At 47.0% G+C, this 25,177-nt stretch overlaps 12 protein-coding genes across 12 annotated transcripts; 8 read left to right on the top strand and 4 right to left on the bottom strand.

The window, feature by feature from the left end:
- Nucleotides 1-399: 399 nt before the first annotated feature.
- On the top strand, nucleotides 400-1,197 carry CABS01_13050 (uncharacterized protein; the record flags this gene model as incomplete). Its single annotated transcript, XM_060546397.1, has 2 exons — nucleotides 400-755; nucleotides 831-1,197. 2 exons carry the CDS (start codon nucleotides 400-402, stop codon nucleotides 1,195-1,197), a joined length of 723 nt encoding a protein of 240 aa, XP_060395295.1.
- Nucleotides 1,198-1,717: 520 nt separating this feature from the next.
- Nucleotides 1,718-2,667, bottom strand: CABS01_13049 (uncharacterized protein; the record flags this gene model as incomplete). Its single annotated transcript, XM_060546396.1, has 3 exons — nucleotides 1,718-1,897; nucleotides 1,980-2,291; nucleotides 2,398-2,667. The coding sequence occupies 3 exons, from the start codon at nucleotides 2,665-2,667 to the stop codon at nucleotides 1,718-1,720; spliced, it is 762 nt and encodes a 253-aa protein (XP_060395294.1).
- A 1,590-nt stretch (nucleotides 2,668-4,257) lies between these two features.
- On the top strand, nucleotides 4,258-5,652 carry CABS01_13048 (uncharacterized protein; the record flags this gene model as incomplete). The annotated part of the gene is made up of 3 exons (XM_060546395.1): nucleotides 4,258-4,440; nucleotides 4,499-4,622; nucleotides 4,691-5,652. The coding sequence occupies 3 exons, from the start codon at nucleotides 4,258-4,260 to the stop codon at nucleotides 5,650-5,652; spliced, it is 1,269 nt and encodes a 422-aa protein (XP_060395293.1).
- A 350-nt stretch (nucleotides 5,653-6,002) lies between these two features.
- On the bottom strand, nucleotides 6,003-6,248 carry CABS01_13047 (uncharacterized protein; the record flags this gene model as incomplete). Its single annotated transcript, XM_060546394.1, has 1 exon — nucleotides 6,003-6,248. One exon carries the CDS (start codon nucleotides 6,246-6,248, stop codon nucleotides 6,003-6,005), a length of 246 nt encoding a protein of 81 aa, XP_060395292.1.
- Nucleotides 6,249-7,814: 1,566 nt separating this feature from the next.
- Nucleotides 7,815-8,651, top strand: CABS01_13046 (uncharacterized protein; the record flags this gene model as incomplete). Its single annotated transcript, XM_060546393.1, has 2 exons — nucleotides 7,815-8,502; nucleotides 8,581-8,651. The coding sequence occupies 2 exons, from the start codon at nucleotides 7,815-7,817 to the stop codon at nucleotides 8,649-8,651; spliced, it is 759 nt and encodes a 252-aa protein (XP_060395291.1).
- Nucleotides 8,652-9,628: 977 nt separating this feature from the next.
- On the top strand, nucleotides 9,629-10,945 carry CABS01_13045 (uncharacterized protein; the record flags this gene model as incomplete). Its single annotated transcript, XM_060546392.1, has 4 exons — nucleotides 9,629-9,712; nucleotides 9,847-10,526; nucleotides 10,579-10,754; nucleotides 10,812-10,945. 4 exons carry the CDS (start codon nucleotides 9,629-9,631, stop codon nucleotides 10,943-10,945), a joined length of 1,074 nt encoding a protein of 357 aa, XP_060395290.1.
- A 183-nt stretch (nucleotides 10,946-11,128) lies between these two features.
- On the bottom strand, nucleotides 11,129-11,484 carry CABS01_13044 (uncharacterized protein; the record flags this gene model as incomplete). The annotated part of the gene is made up of 3 exons (XM_060546391.1): nucleotides 11,129-11,200; nucleotides 11,272-11,331; nucleotides 11,386-11,484. The coding sequence occupies 3 exons, from the start codon at nucleotides 11,482-11,484 to the stop codon at nucleotides 11,129-11,131; spliced, it is 231 nt and encodes a 76-aa protein (XP_060395289.1).
- A 2,611-nt stretch (nucleotides 11,485-14,095) lies between these two features.
- Nucleotides 14,096-14,455, top strand: CABS01_13043 (uncharacterized protein; the record flags this gene model as incomplete). The annotated part of the gene is made up of 1 exon (XM_060546390.1): nucleotides 14,096-14,455. The coding sequence occupies one exon, from the start codon at nucleotides 14,096-14,098 to the stop codon at nucleotides 14,453-14,455; it is 360 nt and encodes a 119-aa protein (XP_060395288.1).
- Nucleotides 14,456-16,395: 1,940 nt separating this feature from the next.
- On the top strand, nucleotides 16,396-16,758 carry CABS01_13042 (uncharacterized protein; the record flags this gene model as incomplete). The annotated part of the gene is made up of 1 exon (XM_060546389.1): nucleotides 16,396-16,758. One exon carries the CDS (start codon nucleotides 16,396-16,398, stop codon nucleotides 16,756-16,758), a length of 363 nt encoding a protein of 120 aa, XP_060395287.1.
- Nucleotides 16,759-19,858: 3,100 nt separating this feature from the next.
- Nucleotides 19,859-20,392, bottom strand: CABS01_13041 (uncharacterized protein; the record flags this gene model as incomplete). The annotated part of the gene is made up of 1 exon (XM_060546388.1): nucleotides 19,859-20,392. The coding sequence occupies one exon, from the start codon at nucleotides 20,390-20,392 to the stop codon at nucleotides 19,859-19,861; it is 534 nt and encodes a 177-aa protein (XP_060395286.1).
- A 978-nt stretch (nucleotides 20,393-21,370) lies between these two features.
- On the top strand, nucleotides 21,371-22,399 carry CABS01_13040 (PhlG protein; the record flags this gene model as incomplete). Its single annotated transcript, XM_060546387.1, has 1 exon — nucleotides 21,371-22,399. The coding sequence occupies one exon, from the start codon at nucleotides 21,371-21,373 to the stop codon at nucleotides 22,397-22,399; it is 1,029 nt and encodes a 342-aa protein (XP_060395285.1).
- A 1,504-nt stretch (nucleotides 22,400-23,903) lies between these two features.
- On the top strand, nucleotides 23,904-25,145 carry CABS01_13039 (uncharacterized protein; the record flags this gene model as incomplete). Its single annotated transcript, XM_060546386.1, has 3 exons — nucleotides 23,904-24,074; nucleotides 24,153-24,720; nucleotides 24,787-25,145. 3 exons carry the CDS (start codon nucleotides 23,904-23,906, stop codon nucleotides 25,143-25,145), a joined length of 1,098 nt encoding a protein of 365 aa, XP_060395284.1.
- Between the last annotated feature and the right edge of the window lie 32 nt (nucleotides 25,146-25,177).

Genomic DNA, 25,177 nt, shown 5'->3' with positions numbered 1-25,177 from the left:
AGGGTCGCAGTTTGGCAACCAAGAATTTCGACAAAAACTCCTGATTTGTTTGCCATGCGAACCCACTTACCGCGTGGGAGGTTGCATTGTGCAGTCCCATCGAGAATTTCGATAAAACTCCTGGGTATTTACCATTGCGCCAGTGGTACATTTGCCTCCGTTTCTCTCTTCCCTTCCCCGTTGCGCGCGTAGTATCTTCTTTGCGAGTTTCCGGCCACCACATTCTTTTGATCAACGACTTTCCCACCCCTTCCACTCTTTTAACTTAGACTTACTCGTAAAGTTTAAGATCAGCAAACATCGATCAAGTTGATTAACATAAGCGTTATTCAACGTCCGCTCTTTAGACCTAATTTACAGCTATAACTACCTCTGTAAATCGATACCAAGTCCATCATAATGGCCGTCCGAACCGCCGAAGTAGCCGCCCCTGCCGTCACCACCGCACCGACCGGCACTCCCGTGCCCGTCGCGACGGTGGCACTCACGACGACCTTCACGCCGCCCGCAGAATGTACCGAGAATCACTTGACCATGTTGGTCGGCGCCCTCGAGAAGATCTGGATTAACGAGCCCGTACCTCTACCCAACTCGACCCTCTCATCCTGCCACCCCACGCAATGGGTTAACGGCTACTCATCCGCCCTCTCCGCCTCCAGCTCCATCGCACCCTTCATGAGCCCTCTTGTTTGCCCGAGCGGATACAGCACAGAGAGCAGCACCTGGTCAAGCGGATACATTGCCTGCTGCGCTTCGTAAGTTCTCCTAGCCCTACGATCTGAGCCAAGAATAGCCAAGGTTATGTCCAAGATGCTAATTCTACCTGACAGCGGCTTCACCTTCGCTGCACCCGCCAAGACCGCCGACGCCGATCGCCCGGCTTACGGCGGCACATGCTACAGCAACTTCGACCTCAGCCAGACCGCTACCGTCACCGTCTACAACCCTGAGGAACTCTCCACCACCATCGCCTGGGTTGCGACAACAACGCCCGCACAAGCCTACGCTCACCCCATCGACGGTATTGCAGCAGACTACACACCGGGCGCCTCCACCTCAGGTTCATCCGGATCAACAAAAACTAACAGCGCCGGTGTGGCTGTCGAGACGGACGAGAACGCGGCGCCTAGATTGGGAGGTAACTCAAGGGCAGCATTCATTGTTGGGTTCTTGCTCGCGAGTGTGATGATGTGGTAGATTCCCCCCAACTTGCCATTTCAGGCTGCCGGTTGTGATCAGCGACTACAACCATTATGTTACGACTTAAGATTCTGCTTCTTCAACTACCGGATTATCGAGGGAAAACGGCACTTCGCCAGGTCATGTCATTTTGCAATATTACGAAAGAATATTCTTTGGGTCTACCTTACCTCTCTAGTAGCCTTTTATACTACATAATTTTCAACCAAGCTCTGCGTAGCTTATCCTCGTCATCGCGTGGGATTATGGGCCAAAATCACCTGGCACCAGCTCGTACACATGCCCTGCCCGAGTTTCCTTTGTTTGAAATGGCTGAACATGGAGGAATGTGTCAATGATTTGAAAAGTACGCTGAGTGCGACTAAGTAGGTTTCGACGAGTGCGGTGTCCCACATTCTGCTACGTCAATTCGACCAACTAGTGTTAAGGTACATGTACAGTTGCTTCAAGCCTTGAAGATATGGTAGCTCGGTATCCAGATTCAGAAACCTTCAATCTGGGTCAGGCATCGCCCGATTCAAAGCTCGTCTCTTACCGTATCACGATGGTCATCAAGCGCTTCTTTCAGATTCTCATCCGTCCCTGCCATCTTGTGCAAGTCCGCCCATCTTTCATCTTCGTCTTCATCGTCAATCAGAACCGCCAACCTGCTGACGAATTCGATGAGGGTTTTTCGGTCCGCGTTGAGCCAGGCGGCCTTCGTCAATAAATCAGCATTCATTCTCGCAACGTCAACGAGACACTTAAGCTCTTTGGCGCTAGGAACATAGGTAACTTACTTCGGCGTTTTGTATCACGGCCTGCCTGGACTCATACATCTTTTTTGTTTCTTGCGTCACCTTAAAAGTACCCCGAACGCCGAAGATCTTGCACAGCGCCATCCCAGCATGTTCTCGCTCCTCTTCTGTGTCCAACGATGCATCGAGAAATGGCTTGAACTTGGATGTAACATAGGTAAAATTGGTCGCCTCGACAATTTTGGCCCATGCCGCCTGCGTCTCGTTGAGGGGCTCCATCTCGTCATGAAACCTGTTGAAAGCTAGCTGCAATTTGTCGCCGACGTCTTCCCACCCAGCTTCTTGCAACCGAATCTAGAAGTTTCAATGGTGGTCAGTCACAGGTGCAAGACGAAATGTATATATACTTTCTATCCGAAGTTGCCGAGTTTCTTTTATTCGGCATGTGGGATAGACTTACTTCAATCACATCGCGCGTACTAGCATACTTATATAGGCCCATCCAATTGATGTCCTTCGCTTCTCGCCTCAATACAGTCCCATAAGCTGTATCAAAAACAGCCTTTGCTATTTCAATGTCGCTGAAGGAGTTTGAGAAGGCTGTGCCATTTTCATTGGGCATTGAGGACTCGTTCCAAGGCATGTACATGTAAAAAGCCTGGTAAAGGTGGAACAGAATATTGAACAAAAGGGAGAAGACATGCTTGAAGACAAAGCCACTGGTCCCCATGGTGAAGTTGCGGAGATTCTGTACTGGGATCGAATTGTACCAAGCGACTTTCAATTGGAACAGAAAAGGCAAGGTCAAGAAGTTGATCGAATGCAGGATTTCAGCGCAAACATGACGGACGTTGTAACACTTAAGTACTTGGTATGAGCAATGTCAAGCAGAGCAAACCACCTCTTTCCACCTTGGCTTCTGAGATTTTGGGGCGTCAAATTGATACAAACCAGCCCTATTCTCACGCCCACTCGAACCAACAAACGTCCACTTTTCTGCAGCATCCCAGCAAGGCAGCGCCTCTCATGAGGCACATCCGTCAGATACAGTTAGCTCAAGGCCCCCCTGCAATCATCACAGGAAAGATTCACGCCTTGTCATTGGCCCGCACACCTTCGTAGGATTTCCATCCTGGCCTCTTCAGGTACGTAACCGTTAGGAAGGCAAGCGGGAATGATGCGGTTTGTAGGCAGTAGGCTGGAAACGGGCATCAGAAGCCTCTCTGGTCGGGCACATAAGTCGCATGCAAGGACGTACCTTAGGCTCAATGTGACACCTCATGGCTCAAGGAGGTTGTCTGCCATGGACCGCTACCTTGGCGTAGGACTCGAAGACAACCGACAACAGATGGCCCTTTCCAACTTCGGTGAGAGACATTCGATATACGCCATCGGAAAGAGCAGCGGCAAAACGATATTACTTGGACTGTAGGCTCTCGTCATTCAAGGTGGGCGGATAACATGAAGCAGAACTTTGTTCGATTTCCTCATTGATAGTGAATGCTACTCCCGATTTTTCAGATCTTCTCCCTCAAGCCTCACCACCTATCATGATACACGTCCCATCAGCGATGTTCTTAATCTGCCAGCATCAAAATATCCGGATGCAGAAGCTGGAGCAATGGACGTGGCTGTGCCTCAGTTTGACGCCTCACCACGCTTGGCAGAAACCTCACAAACGGAACTTCGGTTGAATGCCTAGTTCTTACGCCCAGGACGAGTTGCTTGGGAGAACGCACCAACAGACGACATGCCTCGAACAGATGCAATAAAGATGTAACTTCACGGGTCTTCACCTCTCATAGTATGGAGAGCCATATGCTTCAGAGGCTATACCCAGATTGAATTTCCCTTCTGACCTTCACTCTTCATCATGCACTCTCTAGTCAAGTGCAGACAGAATAGTGAGGTAATTTTGGAGTTTAATCCACCAACCGTGGCTCAACACTCGAGGAAACTCGGATTCGTACACCAAGTAGGAGCCGCCGGTGTCATCCCGCAGTTGGAAATATACGGGCCCGGAACCCGGTAGCGCAACGCTGTGACCCGGCCCGGGTCAGAGGCTCCTGCGTCGACTGCACTAACCCCCACCTCGAATGCGGGGAAACTTGGAGCCTTAATACCATGCACAGATTTTGCGGGGAGCAAATGGGCAGGTCTCGAATGAGGTCAGCGGTGAGTAGTGCAGAGATATCCTTCCTCCACCCTGTACCTGAAGCAGGCTTTTACATGGAGTATCACTTTTACGCTTAACGCGACTCGCTGGTTCAGAAAGAATCCGTTACCGCCAAAAACAAGATAGATCTCTACTATCGCTTTCATGTCGGTAGAAGACTCCTCGCCATGCTCCCCGCGTGCCAACTCCACCACACGACCACGCAAGATTTGGACCCCTGAAGAAGATGTGACATTAAAGACGCTCGTTGCTCGCTACGGAGACGCACGAGGTCCCCAGGGGCATTGGAAAGATATTGCCGCTGCACTCCAAGACCGCACTGCCAAGGTTAAACCCACTCCACCTTCCAGAGGCAATATGGCTATGAGGGCTGACAGACCACAAGGACTGTCGGAAGCGATGGTTTCATTCTCTTGATCCGTCCATCAAAAAGGGTCGGTGGACAGTAGAAGAAGATCAGATTCTCTTGTCGGCTTACGCTCGAATGGGCCCTGCATGGCACGACATCGGTATGCTAGAATCCTGTAATACCCATGTATTATCTCACTCACTGATACCGGTCTCTTTGCTTGCGAAGCCCTCCTGATACCTGGGAGGAAGGATGACCAATGTTCGAAAAGATACATGGATATCTTGAGTCCAAAAGTCAAAGACCGCCTTAGTGGATGGTCGCCACAAGAAGACGAAGTTCTACGAGAAGGTGTTCGAACGCTAGGTCACCGGTGGTCTGCTTTATCGGCAAAGCTGCCAGGCCGGCCACCTCTCACCTGTCGTAACAGATGGCGAGCACTTTCAAAAACATCCAAAAGGCCTCTGACTACAGGAACACCCTCCCCCCGGTCGCCTGCCACAAGGAAGCGTGGCGATGCCATGGCATTTGATGCACCCGAACCCTCTTTAAACTCGCTCCTAGTAGCAACTGGAGCTGATACCGACATCGGAAACGTCATCGATATCAATGGTATAGTCACATCTATGGTGGAAATGAGCACAGGGCTAGATACGGACGACTTTCGCTTCGTCGGCGATGCAGTGTCTTACAATTCAATCCTACACCAGTCCCAACTCAGCTCAAATCTTCCGCCAAGCTTGGATCTTGGCCACCTATCCGAACCGCTGCACCAGTCTCTGAGGGAACCCACCTCAAACAGTCACAACAGCACTCCTAAAGAATGGAGATCGAACAAATTTGATACAGAGATACCGCAAACAAATCAGTCTTCTACAGTGCGCAACTTAGAGACATCGTTCTCGGTTCCAGATATCACTTTGGAGACCCCAGCTCTCTCACCAGATCCAATCTGCTCAAGGATATCCCCATCTCAGTACCTCTACGCCTTCTCTGATGGCAACCTGCCAAGTCAGCCGACGGGTCCTTCTATAGATGTAGAACCACCACAACAAGTTGTACACCACCACCATCATTATCACCACCACTACCATCATCATCACCATCATTATCATGAGACGGAAGAGAACTTAAATGGTTCTTTGAGGCAATTAGAGATAGAAGCAGAGACACAATCTCTTCAGTCTTAAATTCGACTTTTGGTCAGCCATCTCCTGCGAAGAGGGATGGACAACACGTAGTGTGTCTAGCAATGAAACATGTGAATATGCGTTATTCCGAATGTAATGTTTCCTTCTAGTAACCGATTGTAATTCGACTTAATGAATAAACAAAATTGCGTCTTAGTGAATGGGGAACGCATGACAAATCTTACGTAGAAAGTAATGCAAACAAAGTATGAAACCCATGTTTATTCACACCATATGAGTTCCTCGTCAATTTCTCAATAACAATTGGGTAAAAATGAAGATCATCAAGCTGCATATCTCGAGGGCTCTTGGAAATTAGGCTGTGGTTCTTGGCTGCACTACCATAGAGCTCAAGCGCCATCGTGGGATGGAGAACCGAGTACCATCCTATTGCCTGAAAACTCCAACCTTAGCTCTACAACTAGAGTCTCCAGGTGCGCCATTCTTGCTGCATGCTTTTCTAAAATCGCAATTGTTGATGGCTTTGACGACCCAGAAGTAGTTATCGTAGTGGTTACACTCGGCATATCCGTTGTCGTAAACATATGGGTCGTTACCACATACGGTAAGCGTGGCGTCGCTATTTGGTGATCCATCGGCGTTGGTGCAGTGACAGTACTTGTACGTATCACAAGCTTAACTGGCCAGAGCCAAGGCTAGAACTGAGAAGACGACTGATGGCTTCATGATGCATGAATATGTGTTGCTGGATATGTTAGCTACAAGCACATATGATTAGGGTATATTTTGGATTGAGACCGAATATACCGTCAACTGGGTCTTGTGTGATATGCTTCTTTTGATGAGCGGTGCTATGTTGAAAAGGGCTCTTCAAGTCTAAATGGCTTCATAACCACCATCAACTGAGATTCTGGGAACAACATTCTTATACAGTTGAACTCGCTGGGACTGGCGTCCGTCGAGAGCGCGGGGTTCTTATCGGTGTGACCGATCCTGCGATGTGGGTGTCACAATCTAAGTTGAGTTCCTGTAGTGTATTCGGGTTGGGAAACCTCAGAGAGGTGTCCACCACCTTGTCTTTCACCTGGCAAAGCCATCCATTAGAGATGGAAACAGACAAGAAAACGTCCGTTTAAACAGGAATCGGAAAGATTTGAACTTTAACTCGAAAATGGGCAGTCATCGGAATTCTCTTTCCCGAACTAGCTAGAATAGGCGAAGAATAGAATGCACGGTGGCTCCATTAGTCGATTATGGTTACTATAGGATCCACTATCACCTTCATACACCTTTACCTCTTTCTCTAAAAACTAAGAGCAAACAGATCTCTTATCCATAATTAAAACCAATAAACCATGCGTCGCCCATTCGAACACTTGCAATCGCGGGCTACGGTGGGCAGGTAAATAAGTGCCATACAAAGAAACCAGTGGGACAAAGTCCAAAAACATACAACACCAGGTATTCGCTGATCGTCACCGACTCAACAACTAATCTGGCCTTCCGGCGGCTTTACAGTTGAGATCTGCACAGGGATGCGATCCAAAATTTCAGGTCTCTCATCGCAAGGAAACATCGCCTTCTGACAAGAGGAAACATTCAGCTACCTACACCACAATGCAATGCGTGTGACGTAACATATCCGTCCTCGGAGCCGAACATAATCTCTCCTAAGCCTTTAGTTGGAGCACACGGCACCGCAGCAGCAGTGGCTGTGCCGCTCTGCCTTACTAACCGACTCCATCAAGGCTTCTCCGAGACAAGGTTGCACATCCTTCGCGACGACACCGCCAATGACCTAAAAGGCCTGTAAATCATGGCCCATTTTAGAGCCCGAATTTAGGTGCCTAGTCAGCTTCCAGAACAAGACCCCTTATCACAGGGCGCACCGTTCTCCTTGGCTGCAGCGTGTGACAACACCTGAGCTGGGCGTGGCCTCATTCCGAGCTCTGCTCAGCCACTTATGGTTGTTCCTTACGTTGGCGAATATGTTACAATCGCTTGCAGTGGAGAGAAAGGAGGAGCGCATGAGTGCCTTATTTGAGGGTGATACACCCCACGCCGAGGCACGCCCAACACGAAGTCTTTGACTACACAGCATTCACCTCTTAACTTCGTTTTTCAGTCACAGCTGGGACTGCACCATACTAGCGACAACCAAAACAACCCAACCAGCAATCGCAACTCACACATCGCTCAAAATGACAACAAAACCCTCCATGCTTGATGTTGACGTGGAACCGCCAACTTATGACAACACCGTCAGCGACTCAAGGGCACAGCTCAGCTGTGGAGAAACACCAACCTTGTTCCTGGATAAAACGACAATCTTCGCCCATACCTCACCACCTCGCGCGCTCTATGAGCTGAGCAACGTTGTGACTGACGCAAAGTCATTGGTGTATGGAGTTCAAAAAGTGGTTTACAGAGTCTCTTCAGAAGCTGGCAGCGACAAAGTGAGAACCAGATTGGACCACATCTACGACTTCACACAGGACCCACTCAAGGGACTCGAAAGCTTCAGTATGCAGCTGAACGATGTCACGGTTATTCAGGGTCAGATGAGCTCTAAGAGAACATATAAAGAAGTCTACCTGATGCCCGGCGTCTCTGGGTGGAAGGTAAAAGATCACTTCAAGGCCGGCGATAGCGCGGTGCACCAGATGAAGCACCAAGATGAGATCCACTGGAAAAACATGAAGGGAGAAGTTGTCGCTATTGAGTCAGTCGCAAAGAGAGACAAGGAAAAGAAACTATTAAGCATGCCTCAGTTGGATGTCATACTCCCTATGGACCACAAGGAATTGGACCTGTTGGTAACAAGCTGGATGGCGAGGCTCTGGAGGCAGTCAGCTGATGAAACCAAGGACCCCATGACCTGGAAAGACTGTAAGTGTTCTGATCCCCAGCATTGTCCATCGCTTGGAATTTCTGCACAATCACATACTGATTTCTGCATGCACGCAGTCAAGGAGATTTCCAAGATCGCCCTTAGCAGAAACAAGCTCGGAAACACTTGGGCGTTAGGTGGAGTCTGAGGGTTGTTCTTGTAGGGCAGACTGGATAACTAAAGTACCTGAAGTAGTTGCTTACGCAGCGACGTTAGTGGATAGGCCAGGAGCGGCTAAAGATACCCTTGATTTCGAGCAGAGCGACGAAGTAACAGGGAAAGACTTATCATGATGATGGAATGTTTCTAGGAATTTGATATTGAAGGGTGCCTAACTCATCATCCAGAATGATAAACCTCAGGGTAACAACGGATCTTAAGCCTGGATCTTACACCTGAACGTGACTGTTGTCCCCCAATCGTCGACTTGGAATCGTTTCTCCTCGCACCTTGTTGTAGTTTCAATTCCAGACTTGACAGTTCCTTGCGGGCGCGCCACAATCGGCCTGATAGGCAGAGAGATGAAGTGAGGTCCTGAAGTTATCTAAGGTCTCGTGCAGTGCTTGAGTTCAAATTTACGCAAGTTGTTGCACCTCAAGCGTCGCTTTAAGGCCGGCATGGTTAGCAAGGATCCCGCTCCATATTGGGTGGTAAGGTGAATCAAATAAGGAAACTTATGCTAGCTATGATGATATATGGACATGCATCCATAAAGCACGCATCAGTCGGATATCGTATTCCTCACGACGCGCCTAGTCTCCCAGCAAGACCTCAAACAAGAAAGAATCCCTGATGGCAGCCACTAAGCACGTGGCCTGACAGTGCGGGGCATTGGGAAGCGCTCAATGCAGTTGGTGATCATACGACGACCCGACTGACATTATTTCCGCAGTGATACCGACACACTTTCGGTACCGGGAACTCTGGGACGACAAAGTAACGCCACAAGAGGAGAAAGCACAGTACGTCGTCACTTACCGGGCTTCCGTTCGTCCAGCCTCCAACTACATAAGTGCGACTCTCCATCTTCAAGCTTCCGCTTCATGTTCCCACCCATCACTTTGACTACCATAAGTAATAATTTTTTCCGAACAAAACTCGATAGCAACACTTACACCTACCACCATGAGAGCTGCAAGATATTACGGCAAGGAAGATATCAGGATCGAACAGGTTCCAGAGCCACCATGTGGCCCTAATCAGATCAAAGTGAGATTTCCCCAGTGTATCCTCCTAAGTACATAGTCCGCCCGGCATCTACCCCGCGCGGGGAAGATGGAGGGACTGTAACATTACTTTTGGAGTTCAGACTTGACACTGACACGGACTTCACCTTTCCCCAGATTGCCCCGGCATTCGTCGGTATCTGCGGGACTGATCTCCATGAATACCTCGGCGGCCCTAACTTCTGCCCCGCCTCGAGACATCCGGTCACAGGCGACCAGATCCCCGTGACGCTCGGCCATGAATTCTCTGGCATCATCAAGGAGATAGGCTCAGAAGTCAAGCAGGAGCATCTCAAAATCGGCCTCCCTTGCGCCGTGCAGCCTACGATTTACTGTGGTAAGTGTGCTGCTTGCAAGGCCGGTGCCGAGAATGCGTGCCACACAGGCGGATTCATCGGACTGAGCGGCTGGGGTGGCGGCCTGAGCGAGGCGGTGTCGGTGCCCGCGGATCAGGTCTTCCCTTTGCCCGAGGGCATTCCTCTCGAGCTGGGCGCCTTGGTGGAGCCGCTTTCGGTAGCTTGGCATGCCGTCTCTGCCACTACCGTCACGTCAGAATCCAATGTTTTGGTGATGGGAGGCGGTCCGATCGGGCTGGCCGCTGTATTGTGTTTGAAGGCGAAGGGGGTTTCGAATATCATGGTAGCGGAGATTGCCACCGCCAGGCAAAATTTCGCAAAGGAGTTTGGAGCAGCACACATCATTGATCCCAAGAGCCAAGATGTTATGGAGGAGGTGATGAAGATTACTGGTGGCATTGGCGCTGATGTCACACTTGACTGCGCAGGTGTACCGGCTAGGTATGTAGTCCGTCCATTTTTCTTGCAGTTCTTTTACTAACACTTGGAACAGTGTCAAAGCTGCGTGCATGGCCGTCAAGACACGCGGCACGGTCATCAATGTTGCGATCTGGGAGAAGGAAATTCCCTTCAACCCAAATTGGGTAACGTGGAGAGAAAGCTCGTATAAGTCTGTACTTGGATATCAGAAGAAGGATTATCAGGCCGTGATTGAGAACTTGAGGACAGGTAAGGAGTCTCGTATATTCCGTTTGCCCGAACCGCTACTTACTTACAGGTCGTTAGGAGCCCTCAAGCCTGCCTCCATGATCACGAGGAAGATTCCTTTGGACGATCTTGTAGAACATGGTATCAAGGCGTTGATTACGGATAAGGACAACCAAGTCAAGGTTTTGGTTGATGTTGGTGCTTCTCTATGAGATATGATGACACGGCGTTGTGAGCTGAGTTTTTAAGAAGAGCCATGAGACGGTCCGCCTTGACATGGGACAGGCTTCGAAGGAGGGAATTTCGACAGTGTGTTTTTGCTATGTTTGTACTACGTATTTGTATCGTATGAATCGATGAAAACCAAATCCATCTTATGGGTCCTAAACGAGTCTCTATTTCTTGCAGAAACAGCCACACTTGCCTTCAGCCTCGTTCACACTCTGAAGCACAAAACCAGCTCCGCACTTTCCTTCATGTCAGCACATGTTACGCGACAACTTTACTGTGCATCTTCTCAGGTGAGCAAATCACTTACCTCACGCGGACAAGCCGTCGCGCAAACTCCCTCGATGCCTCTGCACGCAGCGTTTGAGAGCTGTCAGGAATGTTAGAAAGTTTGAATCATTTTCTAGGGTACCCATAAGCTTACGTTATTGTTGGCAAAGGCTCTGCAGTAGGACTTCTGGGCAGCTGCCTGACCGACAAGAGCCATGGAAAGAATCACCGAGAGAATGGTAGGCAATTGCATTTTGAACTAAGATTTCGGGGGGTATGATGCTGTCGAGTATCTGTTGAGGAGAGACGTAATGTGACTTGGAGATGTGAAAAGTACCAAAGTTCTCTGGTTCAGTAATTCGAGAAATTGGGCCGCATTTATAGAAGTCCGTGCTAAATTCGAATTATAGTCGGCACAAACTCTGGTGAGTTGGTGCGTCAGCGGCTGCAGCGTATGAGGAAGTTCGATATAGATTGCATTCTCGAACCTTGAACGGCATTATACTCAAGTATCAGGGGCTGAACCCAAGAGTTTCCGGCTTTTAGAGTTTGTAAAGGGGTGCGCCGAAGAAGCGAGTGGAACCACTAAACCCCTAAATATTTGTCAAGTTGATGACCTGAACGTGCCCTGCTCCTGACGCGACTCAGGAGCAGCGCGTGACTTCAGGTTTCCCCCTAGGTTTTTGCGCAGTCAAGAGCTCCTCAAGTGCTTCCACGAACATAACCCGAATTTGAACTGTTGCCTCATTGATGAGCTATCAAACTGATGTTTTCCGCCCCTTGATGTTGAAGATGCGATGTAAAGTAATAGAAAACTGAGGCAACTCCATCTGTCCGAATTGGAGAGCATTGGCTTACGTGACTTGCATATCACTCTTCCACAAATCTTCTTCAACGATTCTCACAAATAAAGAGGAAGGGGGACAACATAGCGATCCGATAATGCTACGGGTTGCAGCCCATAAAGACCAGTATTCATACTGTCTATCGCCCATGTGTTCAACAGATCATCAGAAAGAGCTGAAACAAAGAACTCTCGCCAGGGAATGTCATCTTCATCTTTATCTCATTCACTAGACGGGCTAATATCTCGATGCCGAGGTCTGTGGACAACAAATCTTGTGACGAGGATTTGTACGAGGCAACAAATTCTTTGCGCGATATGCACCCCGTAGTATTTTTGATGACAGTCAAGCGCCCATTTGTAGGAATACACTATCATTGTTTGCTCCTACTGCAGTGGATAGGAACCTTATCTCCAACATATTTGCGGAAAAAGATAAAGTATCGAACGGCCGTTGTCACATCATTCCATTCCGTTTCAAATTCTTCTTGTTCCGGCCTGACACATCTCTTCTGCTGTTTTTGACAATCCTCGAGGGCAGTGCACCAGTCTTTAAGTTAGTCTAAGAAGATCGTAAATACGCCTCAAAAACGATACCCAATACTGAACTGCCGCCAAATCGCCCTGCAGTGACGGAATCCGCCGTGATGAAGTGGGTTTAGAAAGTCGTCGACTACACGCAAGTCCAGGCCGACATCTCTACAGGGCACCCAGCACAATTCAACACGTCGTGCCACTTCGCTATTGACGTCCCCGATCTGCGAAACGTATCCAACTCGCCATACCCATATGAAAGACGATTAACACTTATCCTCCAATCGCGCGACCTGTCGCCTTCCGCAGTATAGCAAATCTCACTCACCATTCACAAACACGACTCTTGCTCCAAGCATGAAATGCTTCATTTCAGATCGGCCGTGTTAACCTAACACTCGCGGAAGATTTGGCCGACGAGATAGCTCCCGCTTTCTCTCATCTCCGTTTCTTGCCGGAAGGCTGAGTCGTCCGCCTTGATGACTGTTCGCCCAAAGATGGAGCCCAAATCAATCCAGGCAGAAAGTCCTTACATACTATCGACGAGATTATTCTTCGCATTGTCACCTCCGGCCGTTGTCAAACTGCCCTCGAGATATGCGTAAAAAGTCAGAGGCCGGTCGAGCTTTTCTTCTTGCCTTTCGATATCCGAATGGCAGCTGAGCACGAATACCGGGTTGTCTGCCGACCAAAAGACTGTTGGATCACGGCAACCAGTCAGTATCATTGACACAGGCTATGGAAGTTTTCCAAACGCTCTGGCCCCGAACAATACCAGCATATTGAGATCATTTATGAAGGATCACGGATCATCAGAGATTCCATCATAGAAATATTGGAACTAACAGATCCCATGGACAGTCTACTTAAAGACCAGTGATTGTCATTTGATGTTCTTTATGATGAGACTACTCGGAGAATTGAATTGGTTAAGCTTAACTCATTTGGAAGCAGAAGTCCGTGTGGATCTTGCCTATTTCAATGGGTTCGCGATGGGAAGATTCTCTATGGTGAGCCCGACAAGGATGTTGTCGAGTTCTGAATTACACAATGATGGTAAAATACTTAGTTCAACATGAATCGTCTCAACGGAAGGTGACTTGGATTAAATATGAGGCGGTTTAGATACCCACGAGACATTTCTCAACTTAAATCTCACATAGTATCCATACTCATGACATGGGATATCGCTGTTGTACAAGTTTCATCCTATATCTACGATAGAAAGAATTAGGGCCTGACCTGGGGCGATAGTTACGGTCTCCAGGTTTTGTATTTCTAGCAGTACAAGAAATCAAGAATCGTTGTTTGATCGAAGTGCTGAGCCACAATCGTGTCTCAAGAAGCTGGGAGATTTGTACCAAAAGATACCCGTCGAACGTGAGAAGTTCTCTGGGAAAGTGGTCGACTCGCTGGGAAGCCTCGCAATCATCGTCAATTGAATGACCAAGGCTATCCCGATGCCGTCTCTTTCTCGCAGGACCAGATGTTCATTATCCGGGCCCAGGAACTTGAAGCTGAAACCACCGAACTCAAGAAGGATCTCGGCCTGAGCGAATTTGCCGTCCCCATTATCAAGCTCAAAGAGCGAGGCAAAACAGAAGGGGCTTTGAAGTGTCTCGACGAATTTCTTGTTGCTAAGGCAGGTGCTAATATGATCGACCTGTACAGTGATATGTGGGATGACTGCGGGTCCTACTTTGGCGAGCAGCACGAAGACGCCAAGGTCAAAGGGAAGATGGATTGGATACCTCTACCAATCGAAGCGCCCAAGACTAGGGAGGAGCTATTGGGCTCCGCCGAATTTGGGCAGAGGAGAACGCTAAAGACCCGACTGAGCCTATGAAGCTCTATGATATCATTCGGAGCAACAAGGATGCTACTGAACTAGACAGGACCGGATTCTATCTCTCGATTCCAGTCGACTCGCTTGCGTTTGAAACATTCACGAAGCTCTTTGGGAACTCCAAACCCGGGAAGCGGATCATATGGGAAGATTTAGAGTACTCGTTGGAATGAATCGGGTTCTCGTCGAGGTCTATATACGGGATCTGTACTTCCTTCATTGCAGACGAGGGAACTGCAGAGCTGCCGCTTACTATCAAACACCACTACAAGTCGGAAGTCTCTGGTCGAAGGCCTGTAATACTTGCCCGGAGATTGCTAAAGGCTTACGGGTGAAATGCGAGCGCATTTCAAGTGGTTTGATGGATAAGTGGCTCTTTAGGTATCATTATATTACAGATTGAACTATCTCAGAATACATTCGACAAGTCAACTTCGGTTAGGGGTCGTAAAACATCGTGAACATAGAGTTGCGTCTTCTCTATAGCTTTGTGAATGTTTAGCAGCTGTTCCTTCGGTATGTCCCGTATCACGATGGTTTAGGATTCTCTTTCATTCCATGCGTAACACCGCTGCTTTTGGATCAGCTTCGCTTAGGCTATAACTACAATACTCTCAGCTGTTTGTAAGCCCATGGTACTCGACACTGTTCAGCTTGAATGATACGCCGTGGCCCGAGTCCCATAGTGTGTCAATGAGACTCGTGACGGGGCAGGTGATAGCTATGCACGCATCCGCAGAATTTCGTATTAACTTGGTGTAAGATGTCACCATGTCATTTTGCACTGCTTACGTGTGGAGCTTGCTATCTCAACGCCACATAAGTTGATTTATGTTTGAAACAGTATCACTCGACACCAGCATGAATCAAAAACCAAACCGGGTTCTCTGCAAACCCTGGCCTAGGTAGTTCTACTCCCGTGTGTTGACTTCCGCTGTCAGGCAATCTCCCCAATCCCCGGCCAAATTCATCTATCCCACCATTGGTGTGGCACAAGTTGTCAAGAACCTACTCGATTCGACACTCATCATGTCCTCAATCAACTTGACGAAGCTAGCTGGGGTGACTGACACCGCGGCTGGAGATAATAACCTCAACTAACGCTGCACATCGTGGGTACTGAGCCAACTTCACTACGCCCCCAAAGTTGACCTTTCTGTCTAATTAAGGTACTCGAGCAATCGTTCGCCGAAGGTCATGAGCGTGTGAAGCCCAACCCTGCATCAGGCACAGAAGCCGACACCCAAACTCAAATGACTTGGAACATCACCGGGCTGCGTTTCCTATCCAAGCACATACGACCACACCCATTGGAAAATTCGGGATCCCGTCCGCTCTCCCATAGACAAGCCAATGAGGGGCTTGTGATCTTCACCGGCGCGAAGAGAGGCTGCCCCTTCACGCAACGACGTATAGGTAGCTCATGAGCTTCACTAAATTCATGAAGATGCATGCCCTGTATAAATCGTATCACTCATTTTCCGTGAAAACTCCCTTCGCCTAGACTTTCAGAGTCCATTTAAGTCGATTGCGTGGTACGGAGGATGAATGAAGGAGACAAGTCTTGTGCCTAGGTGATCCTCTGAGCGCATTACATAAGAAATCTCTCCGCTCTGACAATGGCTGTTGTTTGGACTGATGGAGCATGAGGACCCAGGAGGACATCCAAATATACATCTCCTGAGGAGCTCCCCAAAACGATCAGGTGTGAACATGCCATATGACATGTAAATTGTGGTAAACTGCTGGCTCACCCATTCTCAATCTACGTGACCGTTTTCATTCGGGGTCTCTCGCTAGCTATTCCGCCACTGGGGGAAGCATGGGCCATCTATGAAACAAGCGTGAGGAAAGACGACGAAAATGTACACCTGCATCCTTTGTTCAATTCTGACCTCACCAACTTCGCTATCCCCAGACGGTTCAACCACAAGTATCAAATGCTACAGAAAATCATCACCAAGTCGCCGCTGAGATTGCTCACTCCGACATCAAGACGCGTGTCGGCCGCGTCGGGTAAAACAAACGCGCTCAATCTCTCAACGCGTCTCAGTACCGCCTCGCCACACACCGCAACTTCCAAGACGACCGCTCGTAAAGATACAGTAGAAACGAAATCGCCCGCCAATGCCAATGCACAGTCGGAAAAGAGGAAGAAGACTATAGCAGAGCAGGATGAGGAGCTTCGATTGAAGCTCGAGGGCATCTCAGGAGACGGCGGCGCATCTGGGGTTGAGTACGAAGGCGGAAAGGCCGAAGGATTGAAAAGAGGTGTCAAAGAAAACATGTTCCGGGTCATATAATCTCACCAAACACTTCCATGGCAGAATGTCGGAATTCCGGAAAGCTAGCCCCTGGGGTCCATTAGTTTCGCCTCCCTAGCTTCAACTGACCAGCGTGCGGTTCATGCCGGCAGCCGACAAAATGAAGCTGTCAGTGCTTCCGTTGCGATTGAGCAGCCTCATGCATGCGTCTTTGCCTCACTTTACTTTCTTTGGGCAGTCGAAGCAGGTTAAGGTACGATGGAATGAGTACAAGAAAATTACTCCTATCTTACTACTTGCTAAGGAGCTGTCAATTTGCCGTGTTGTTAATTCATGCACAAGTACTTACCTTGGGGAATCGAACTCCTCGTCACTAGTGGTTTTGTGGATATGTTGTAAGTCAAAGCACCCACTTATGGGCCCCCCCCCCTTTTGGGCCCCCCCCAAAATCTCGCCCAGCCCCCCGATTAAAACCCTACCCTTAATATACAAACTACTACAATAATTACAAAAATCGTCCAAATATATTTCTTTTTAATATAATTATTAATCGATATATAATAGTCCTATATATTAAAAATAAGCTCTAATAGGCTCTTAATATTATTAAAAACGGTCTTTTTATTAAGAGGGCTTTAATTAAGTTCGGAATTCCTAAAGTAATACTTTAGAATTATAAAAAAGGCTACTAAACGAGGGTAAGGGTATTTATAAACTTTTAGAGGCTTTTTTTATAATAAAAAAACTAGTTAGTTTAATAAGTTTAAATTTAATATACTTTAAGTATTATATTAACTTATTAATAAGTTAAAAAATTCGCTAAGCGAGTTTTAATATTTTAGAGAGATACTAAACTATTTAAAAAAAAAATTAACGCTTTTATTAAAAAGAATTTATTAATAAGAGTTTAAAAAAGTCGTTTAATAAATTCGCGCCGTATTAATAAAACTATAATTAATATAATTAAATTATAATTTAAATTACTTAATATATTAAAAATTAGTAATATTAAATAAGCTAATAAGTATAATATAAATAAGATTAGTATAATAGAGAGTAAAAGAGCTAATAAGCTAGTTTTAAGTATAATAAAAGCTATAGTAATATAAAAAAAAGAGCCTAGTTTACGTACCTAAATAACAATTATTAAATATATCTTTATTAATAATAAGTTTATTAAATTACTAATTATTTATAAAAAAAAGTTAATATAATAATAGTAGTTTTTATTTTAACTTAACCCTTATAATAATTAGAAGTTTATAGTAATAAATAATAACTAAACGACTAACGAGACTACTTTTTACTAATTAAAAAAAGTATTCTTATTATAAACTAAGACCCCCCTTATTAAGGGGCTTAATAAGCTAAACTAGCCTCGATTATTAATACTAAATAGGTATAGGAGTTATATAACGATAGAATTTATATAAGAATACTATAAAAATAACGTTTACTTATTATTTTTATTATTATATACTTCTTATATTTTCTAATTATTAAATATAGCTATTTTTAGTTTTATTAAATCCTACTATAAAAAAGAGCTTAGTAAGGAGGATATAATAAATAATTCTATTATTATTAAAAAGTAGTACTTCTTAAGCTATTATTAGCTTATTTATTTAACTAGTTTAATATTATTAAATATATAAAATAAATAAAAAGTAATTAAATTATAACTACTTAATATAGCTAAGCTACTTCTTAACCTAATAGTCCTATTTATATAAGTTATACTATTTAAAAAAAGTATAAAAACTAGGTAAATAATTAGTAATATTAATAAACTACTTAACTAAGTATTAATAACCTCTATTATTAACTAATTAACTTTTAAAAAAGCTAGCGAACTTAGTAACTACTTAAAACTATTTATAGAGCTTAGTCTAAATAATAATACTTAACGACTATTATTTAAAAAAATAAAAAAAGTATTTAGTAAATAGGCCTACTACTTAGCTATATCTTAGTACTAAATTCGATTTTTAAAAGTAAGAGTTAAGTATATAAGGCCTAAAAAAAAAGAATATATTAATAAACTTAAATATTAAGTTTATAAATATTTAAAATATATAAAAAACTTAAGAAGACTTTAGTAACCGTTTAGTTAGTTTTAATTAATTTGTAGGGGTCGAATTACCTAGGGATAATAATAACTATATTATTATAGTAGTAGAAGATAGTTAATTAATTAATTATAGTTAGTGGCGATATTTTAATACTATGTTTGTTAGGGGGCCCAAAAGGGGGGGGGGCCCATAAGTGGGTGCTTTGACTTATGTCTAAAAGGCTCTCAAGTACTCAAATGCTTCACATTCAATGCTGACACACGAGCGTTGCACAGGATCGCCATAGTTTGCATCTCCTCAAAGAGTCTGAATCCACCCGGCCATTTGAATCTTGAACGTAGATGATATACTTGGCGTGAAATTGTTTCAAAGCCATGAACAGGGTAAAGGGTGCGCCTCCTAGATATCGCTGGGAACAAACAGTTGCCCCTGAAAAATATATCTCGCAGTGCGGACGAAACCCAAAACGCTGAAAGCAGGCAACTTTTCCCCTTGTCCCGCAGCTATGGTTTTAACAGACATTGGGAGATGGCCCGCGGGATGTTGGATTTTGAGAGTGCCACAGGCTAATGTGGCAGGACTCAACAGACGATTGAGGACTGAACCTTCGATCCGGCTGGCAGCAGTCGTACAAACCCCTCCTGTTCCGGCCAATGACAATGATTATCAAGAAACAGGCGCGCTTGAATATGTCCCTCTTCCGACGTTGGCTTTGAGACCAAGGCAACCATCGGAAGCATCGGGGACTGTTCATCAACCTGATTCCAGGCTTTGCATTTGCCAAGCTTCTCAGATATCCGTCCTCTAACTTCTCGGACGCGAGCGATGAGCTCAGAATTGCTGTCAATGGCGCTCACTGTCTCGTTGCCTTGGATGCCGAGGTCTTGCGCAGCGATGAACGCGATAGCATTGCCAACTTCGCAGTACGTAGCTTCGACTGTGCCAAATGTGCATTCGAGTGTATCTATCGGGTTGCCAGTGGGTAGCATTCGTTCAGGTGTTGCTGTCTGCGGCTGGATTCAGCATCGCAACGTTCAAGTTGAATCTGGCTCTACGACCAAACCTACCTATGAATAATCCATTAAAATAGGAGCACCGGTCCCGGGGCATCCAGATATTGAATAGTCACCCGTCTCTAATGCTCGCCCATTTGAAGCATCAATCGGAACATGGGCAATCAAAATTGCGCCTGTCCCAGTGTTGTAGATTTTGACCACTCTCTTGCGATCCTGCCAATTGTCTGTTCTTAAGAGTCCCTCATTGATTGCGAAAGGACCAACACCAGCCGAAATATTCCCACAATTAGCACCGTATGAGACGGTTGCTTCATCGAGACCGACTTGAGCAAATGTGTAGTCAACGTCTGCATCAGGTCTTTCCGAAGGCTGGACGATGGCAACTTTTGAGGTTACGATGCGTCCGCCGCCCATTCCGTCAATTTGGCCGGGATCAGGCGATCCCATGACACGTAAGAGAAACTTATCTCTGGCTGTCCCTGGTTTGGGAAGGTCCTTTGCATGGAAAAAGAGTGCTTTGCTAGTGCCGCCCCGGATGAACGTGGCGAACACATTAGGAGCTTTCAGGAGTTTTGCAGCAGCCATAGTTTGTGTTGCAGCTCAGGTCAACAATAATGAAGGTCCAAAATGATGGTTTATTGGAGAATCTCCTGAGAATGGCTGAGGCGTGGTGAGAAGTATGGTGTTGTCAACTTTCTTATGCTTAGGTATTATGTGACTGTAGCAATGGCCCTCACGTAGGATGGATTGTTCCGCGCCTAGTTAGTGCGGCAGCAGCACCGGAAGATACCACAAATTTCACCAGCCGCTGACGACAGAGGCGTCTTCCACCAATTACCCCAACTGTTATCTTGACAACCGTACCGGATGAAGGTCACGGTGTGAGCTCTGCACCTACTTCATTGCGCCATCATTTCAGGATAAACAACTAATCAAAAGCCTCAGAATTGTTGCAACTTCTTCAGATCCTTAAGTCTTTGGCATTACTGTGCTCAATAGAATACGATAAGACTGTCACATGATCATCGTCCAAGAAAGCAAGTAGGTGACAGGTAGGATAATTAGAGCAAACATCAAGGCAAGCTACGAAAGGTCCGGTATGGTCCGGCTCAATTATACCACTGGAGTTTTTGTAAACCTATACAACGCATCGGTCTTCCCAACAAGATTCTCCACTGGTTCTGGACCTGCCCCTAGAATCTGAACAAAGAAAAGTCACAGTCTTTGATGATGAGCAATGTTTCCCTACTTCTACTGGCTCCGAATCCCGAAGGTTATTGATGAGTGGCATGCTTTCTTGTACAAGGCTGTGAAAGTCCGAAAGATCCAATCCGATAGGTAGGTCGTTCGTACAATTACGGGGTTTCAGCAACACGTGAACGGAGCCGAGGTCAAGGGGCGCACTTCAGATGGAGGCCAAACCTGGGGGATCTCCGCACAAGCCTCGACGGCCCTGGCGGTTAATAATAAGCTCAACGCCATAAACGTCGTACTGCCTTGCCCGTCTTGATTTCTCTCCTCTACTCGACACCAAAGCCCAAAAGACGGTGCAAAAGTAGCATAATGGAGTCTGGATCTGGATCTCTACGTCAAAGGTCCGCGGCGCGGATCGCCGCACTAAGAGGCCAATTAGTGACGGGAACGGTGCCGAGTAGGAATGACACCCGAACACCAAATACAACGACAACGAACCAAAGTCAGAATCCCGACAAAGATGGCTACCCAGCGAAAATTCCTCTTACGTACTATCCGCTCGAAACACAAAAAGCTTTCACTTACAATGAGAACCGGATGAAGAGCAAGCTATACGCGAAATACTGCAACAAAGATCTCTACCTCTACGCCGACATTCCGCAGTATATCCGCGAGCCAATGCCAGTAGAGGGCATTCTCCCAATCACGGAATCGCGCCGCCTGCTGGAACCGGGCTACCACGCTCACGAGAATGGATGGCGTTCCCTCCCCGACGGGACAGCGTACGTCACGTCACGGACTCGTTTCCCTGGATCGACAGGAGACATGGTCCGCTGGTGGTTCTGGTGGCACAGCGTCGAGCCCGAGCGCTATGCCCTGTGGTTTCCGTACGACCACCTGGCCGCGCGATCGACTTACGCGGACCGGCTACATCGCACTGACCTCTCTCACACGCAAAAGTGGCTCGGCTCCACGCACCGTGTAACGGAATTTATCGGTGCAACCAAGATGACCGTGAATATCCACTTTGTCGACCCGGCGCAGTACGGCCTGCCGTGGGAGGAGCTCAAAGCTGCGGGTTACGAGGCCGCTGTTTGTGCGGAATTGCGCGATGGCCTGGTTTCAAACCTCAAAATTGGGGATTTCCTGCACCTCTGGCGCAAGACTGAGGATGGTCTCGAACTGCGAAGTCGGTATTGGCTTGGTGGGGGCATTCACTACAAAGTGATGGGTATGAAGGTTGGGATCGACTACCTTGCTGGCGCGCTGGGTTTCAAGCATCGCATGGCTGGAGACAACATTGCCTATGAGCATTTTATTCATGATCAGACCGAGTTCACTAATTTGGCTTCTTTCCTGCCGAGTTTGTACGCAGATTATATGGACGGGAAGCTTTGAGCAGGATATACCATGTAATGCTGCCTGTGCATGAAGATTTAGTCTTCTACTCCCCAGAGTGATATCAAAGGTCGAATCAAAGAGATACTGTGCCTTAGTGCTGGGGCTGGTAAGTCACTATAGTCATAATTAAAGCGATCTAGTTTAGTCTGTTTGATACCATCGTTCAAAATATCAGAGAAACCCAACCAGTAAATGAGCCCACGTTCTCAGGCATTCGATTCGTGGCAACCTTTCATGATTATTATCAACTCTGCATGCGGGATATGAGTAAAAGGGTTAGTATGAGTGATGCACGGCTTCGGGGCAAATCTTTGATTTTCAGATGAACAATGATACCATTCTTGGGGACGGTAGAAATAGTCGGCGTGTATTTCTGTAGTAACCATTGCTTATTGGTGTGCTAAGCTAAACGTAATCCGAACTCACAATCTTTGATGAACCTCGAGCATATTTATGTGATATCTCACAGCCTAAAAACTATAGAACAGTACCATTCAGTATATTAGTATTAACGGCTAGCCTTGTGATGCTAATGCAGTGCCGCGAGCAACTTGGCCAGGATTCGAAGTCGTTGTGCAGTGCGGTCGTATTGTCGCTTACACGCGTCCGTCTTTCGCGTCCTCTGTGTCCAGGCTCATTATGCCGATGTCTTTCCAAGACATTTATCGCGTCTAAGATTTTTCTTACAGCAGCAAGCTGATACGGGTGGTCGTCTGGGTGATGACTCTGCATGGCATTGTGAACGCTTCAGATACCGGCTCCGTCAGATCATCATACCTTACTCAGTCAGGTACTCACTGTATTCTCCCGCTGCAGTCGATCTATGCGAAAACTTCTCAGGCCATTATGAATCTTGCGTCGTGGATGATTATCTCAAAACATCGCTAACAGAAAAGCGAACGATGCTCGACATTGATGTAGTCTTACGTGGTCGTGTGGTCGGATCATCTACCCCCTGATATCGATGTCGATCGTGGACCTTCACATCTTGACAGAGGAGGAGGTATGAGCTATATAAACTGCTCTCGAGGTTGCACTCAACCCTACAATCTCAACAAAAATAACTACAATAACCTGACCTGCGCAATACGGGGCTCGCACATCTCTCAGTCAGTTGTGCATAACAGCCATCCTTGCCCCGTCCCCCCACATTCCGGGCCGTCGCGAATATCACAAATTCCCGCTGTCGTCTGCATCTGTTGGCCCCCTACACCACACCTTCAGCCAATCGGGTCGCTGTGAAATCAAGCATCATCACCAGGAGCTAGGATTCGAGACCCCAGAGGATCGTCAGGGCCTCCCCACCAGCCATGGAATAAACGCGTACGCATATCAGAAACAAACTAGAATAGGGATACTGTCAATCTATTTGACTTTCTTGATCGGTGAAGGGTCAATTTGCCAAGCCACTGTATAAGACGCGCATGCAGTCCAACCTAGGAAGCTGTCGAGAGCAACAGCATCTGTCGCTTCTACCTCCTTGACTACTCCTTCGTCTACTATGTTTCCCAGCTTCCTTAAGTCGGTGCTCTTAGCATCAGGTTTCATGGCAGCTACGAACGCCCTGAACCATCAACTGATAGTCGGAACGTTCGGTACACCTTACCTGTACACCTTGGAATTTGAGGATGCTGCCCGCACGCTCACTTTAGCTGCCAACACGTCTGTCAACGTGAGCAGCTCATGGATTTCTTTAAGCGTTAGTAATCCGGACCCTTTTTACTAATCAGTGACTCACGCACGGAATTAGCATGACAAGAAGGTCATCTATGGAAATGCTTTCGAAGACACAGGTAGTAGCGTCTACGTCAGCTACCCCCTCACCGATGATCTTCAGATCTCTCCCGGTAATATTGTGACATCCCAAGGAGCGTGCAAGCAACTCTCGATTTTCGTCAGGCCATCGCCCATCTCCCCATATGCAGTCTATGGTCAACCATTTGGTGCTTGTGGAACCGTCATGTCGGTAGACTCGAATGGTCTTCTCGTTGAGTCGATTCAAGAGTACAACTACTCCTCTTCCTCTGGAGTTCACGGTACTGCTTTCGACCCGGCAGGAGCATTCATGTACTCACTTGATGACACGGGGAACGCCATTTGGGTACACTCTGTCGACAACACCACGGGAGAGTTGACGTATGTCGCCAATATTACTGCTCCTGTTGAAGGCGCCGATCCTCGGCATGGCACTGTTCACCCAACTGGCAACTATCTTTACGTCGTTCATGAGGGGACGAATGAGGTCGGAGTTTACAAAATCGACACCAGCACGGGTATTCCAGCATACGCTGATATCTCATACCCTCTGATTCCTGACGGTGAGTCTGACTACAGCTTCCCGCATCCTTGAGAAGCTTCATGTTGCTAACAGCCTACTTATCAAGGCGCAAATGATACCGAGTACTGGTCAGATGAGGTTGCTCTATCGTACAGCGCAAAATATCTCTGGGCTACCTCACGAGCACGCAATACCAACAGCACCGGGTACATTTCAATCCTGGCTCTCAACGACGACGGATCTGTAAACAAGCAAAACTTCCTGACTCCCACGACCTCTAGCGGTGGAAGCGCAAACGCTGTCACCCCGAGCGATTTCGGCGATCAGTTTGTTGCTATCACTGATAGCTCTGCCGGCTTCGTGGAGATCTGGGAAATGGGCGATGATGGTGCCTCTGCCGATGTTGTGGCTCACTTGGACCTTAACGACGGAGGTTGCTGCGCAAATGCCGTTTGGCTCCCTTAAAGAACTGATGAGGGGCGCTGGTCATGAGAGGC

The sequence above is a fragment of the Colletotrichum abscissum genome, assembly GCF_030869225.1.
Source record: "Colletotrichum abscissum strain IMI 504890 chromosome Unknown Scaffold_42.1, whole genome shotgun sequence".
Classification (NCBI taxonomy): domain Eukaryota; kingdom Fungi; phylum Ascomycota; class Sordariomycetes; order Glomerellales; family Glomerellaceae; genus Colletotrichum; species Colletotrichum abscissum.
The sequence above is the reverse complement of the archived record's forward strand: the minus strand, read 5'-3'. Positions and strand labels throughout refer to the sequence as shown.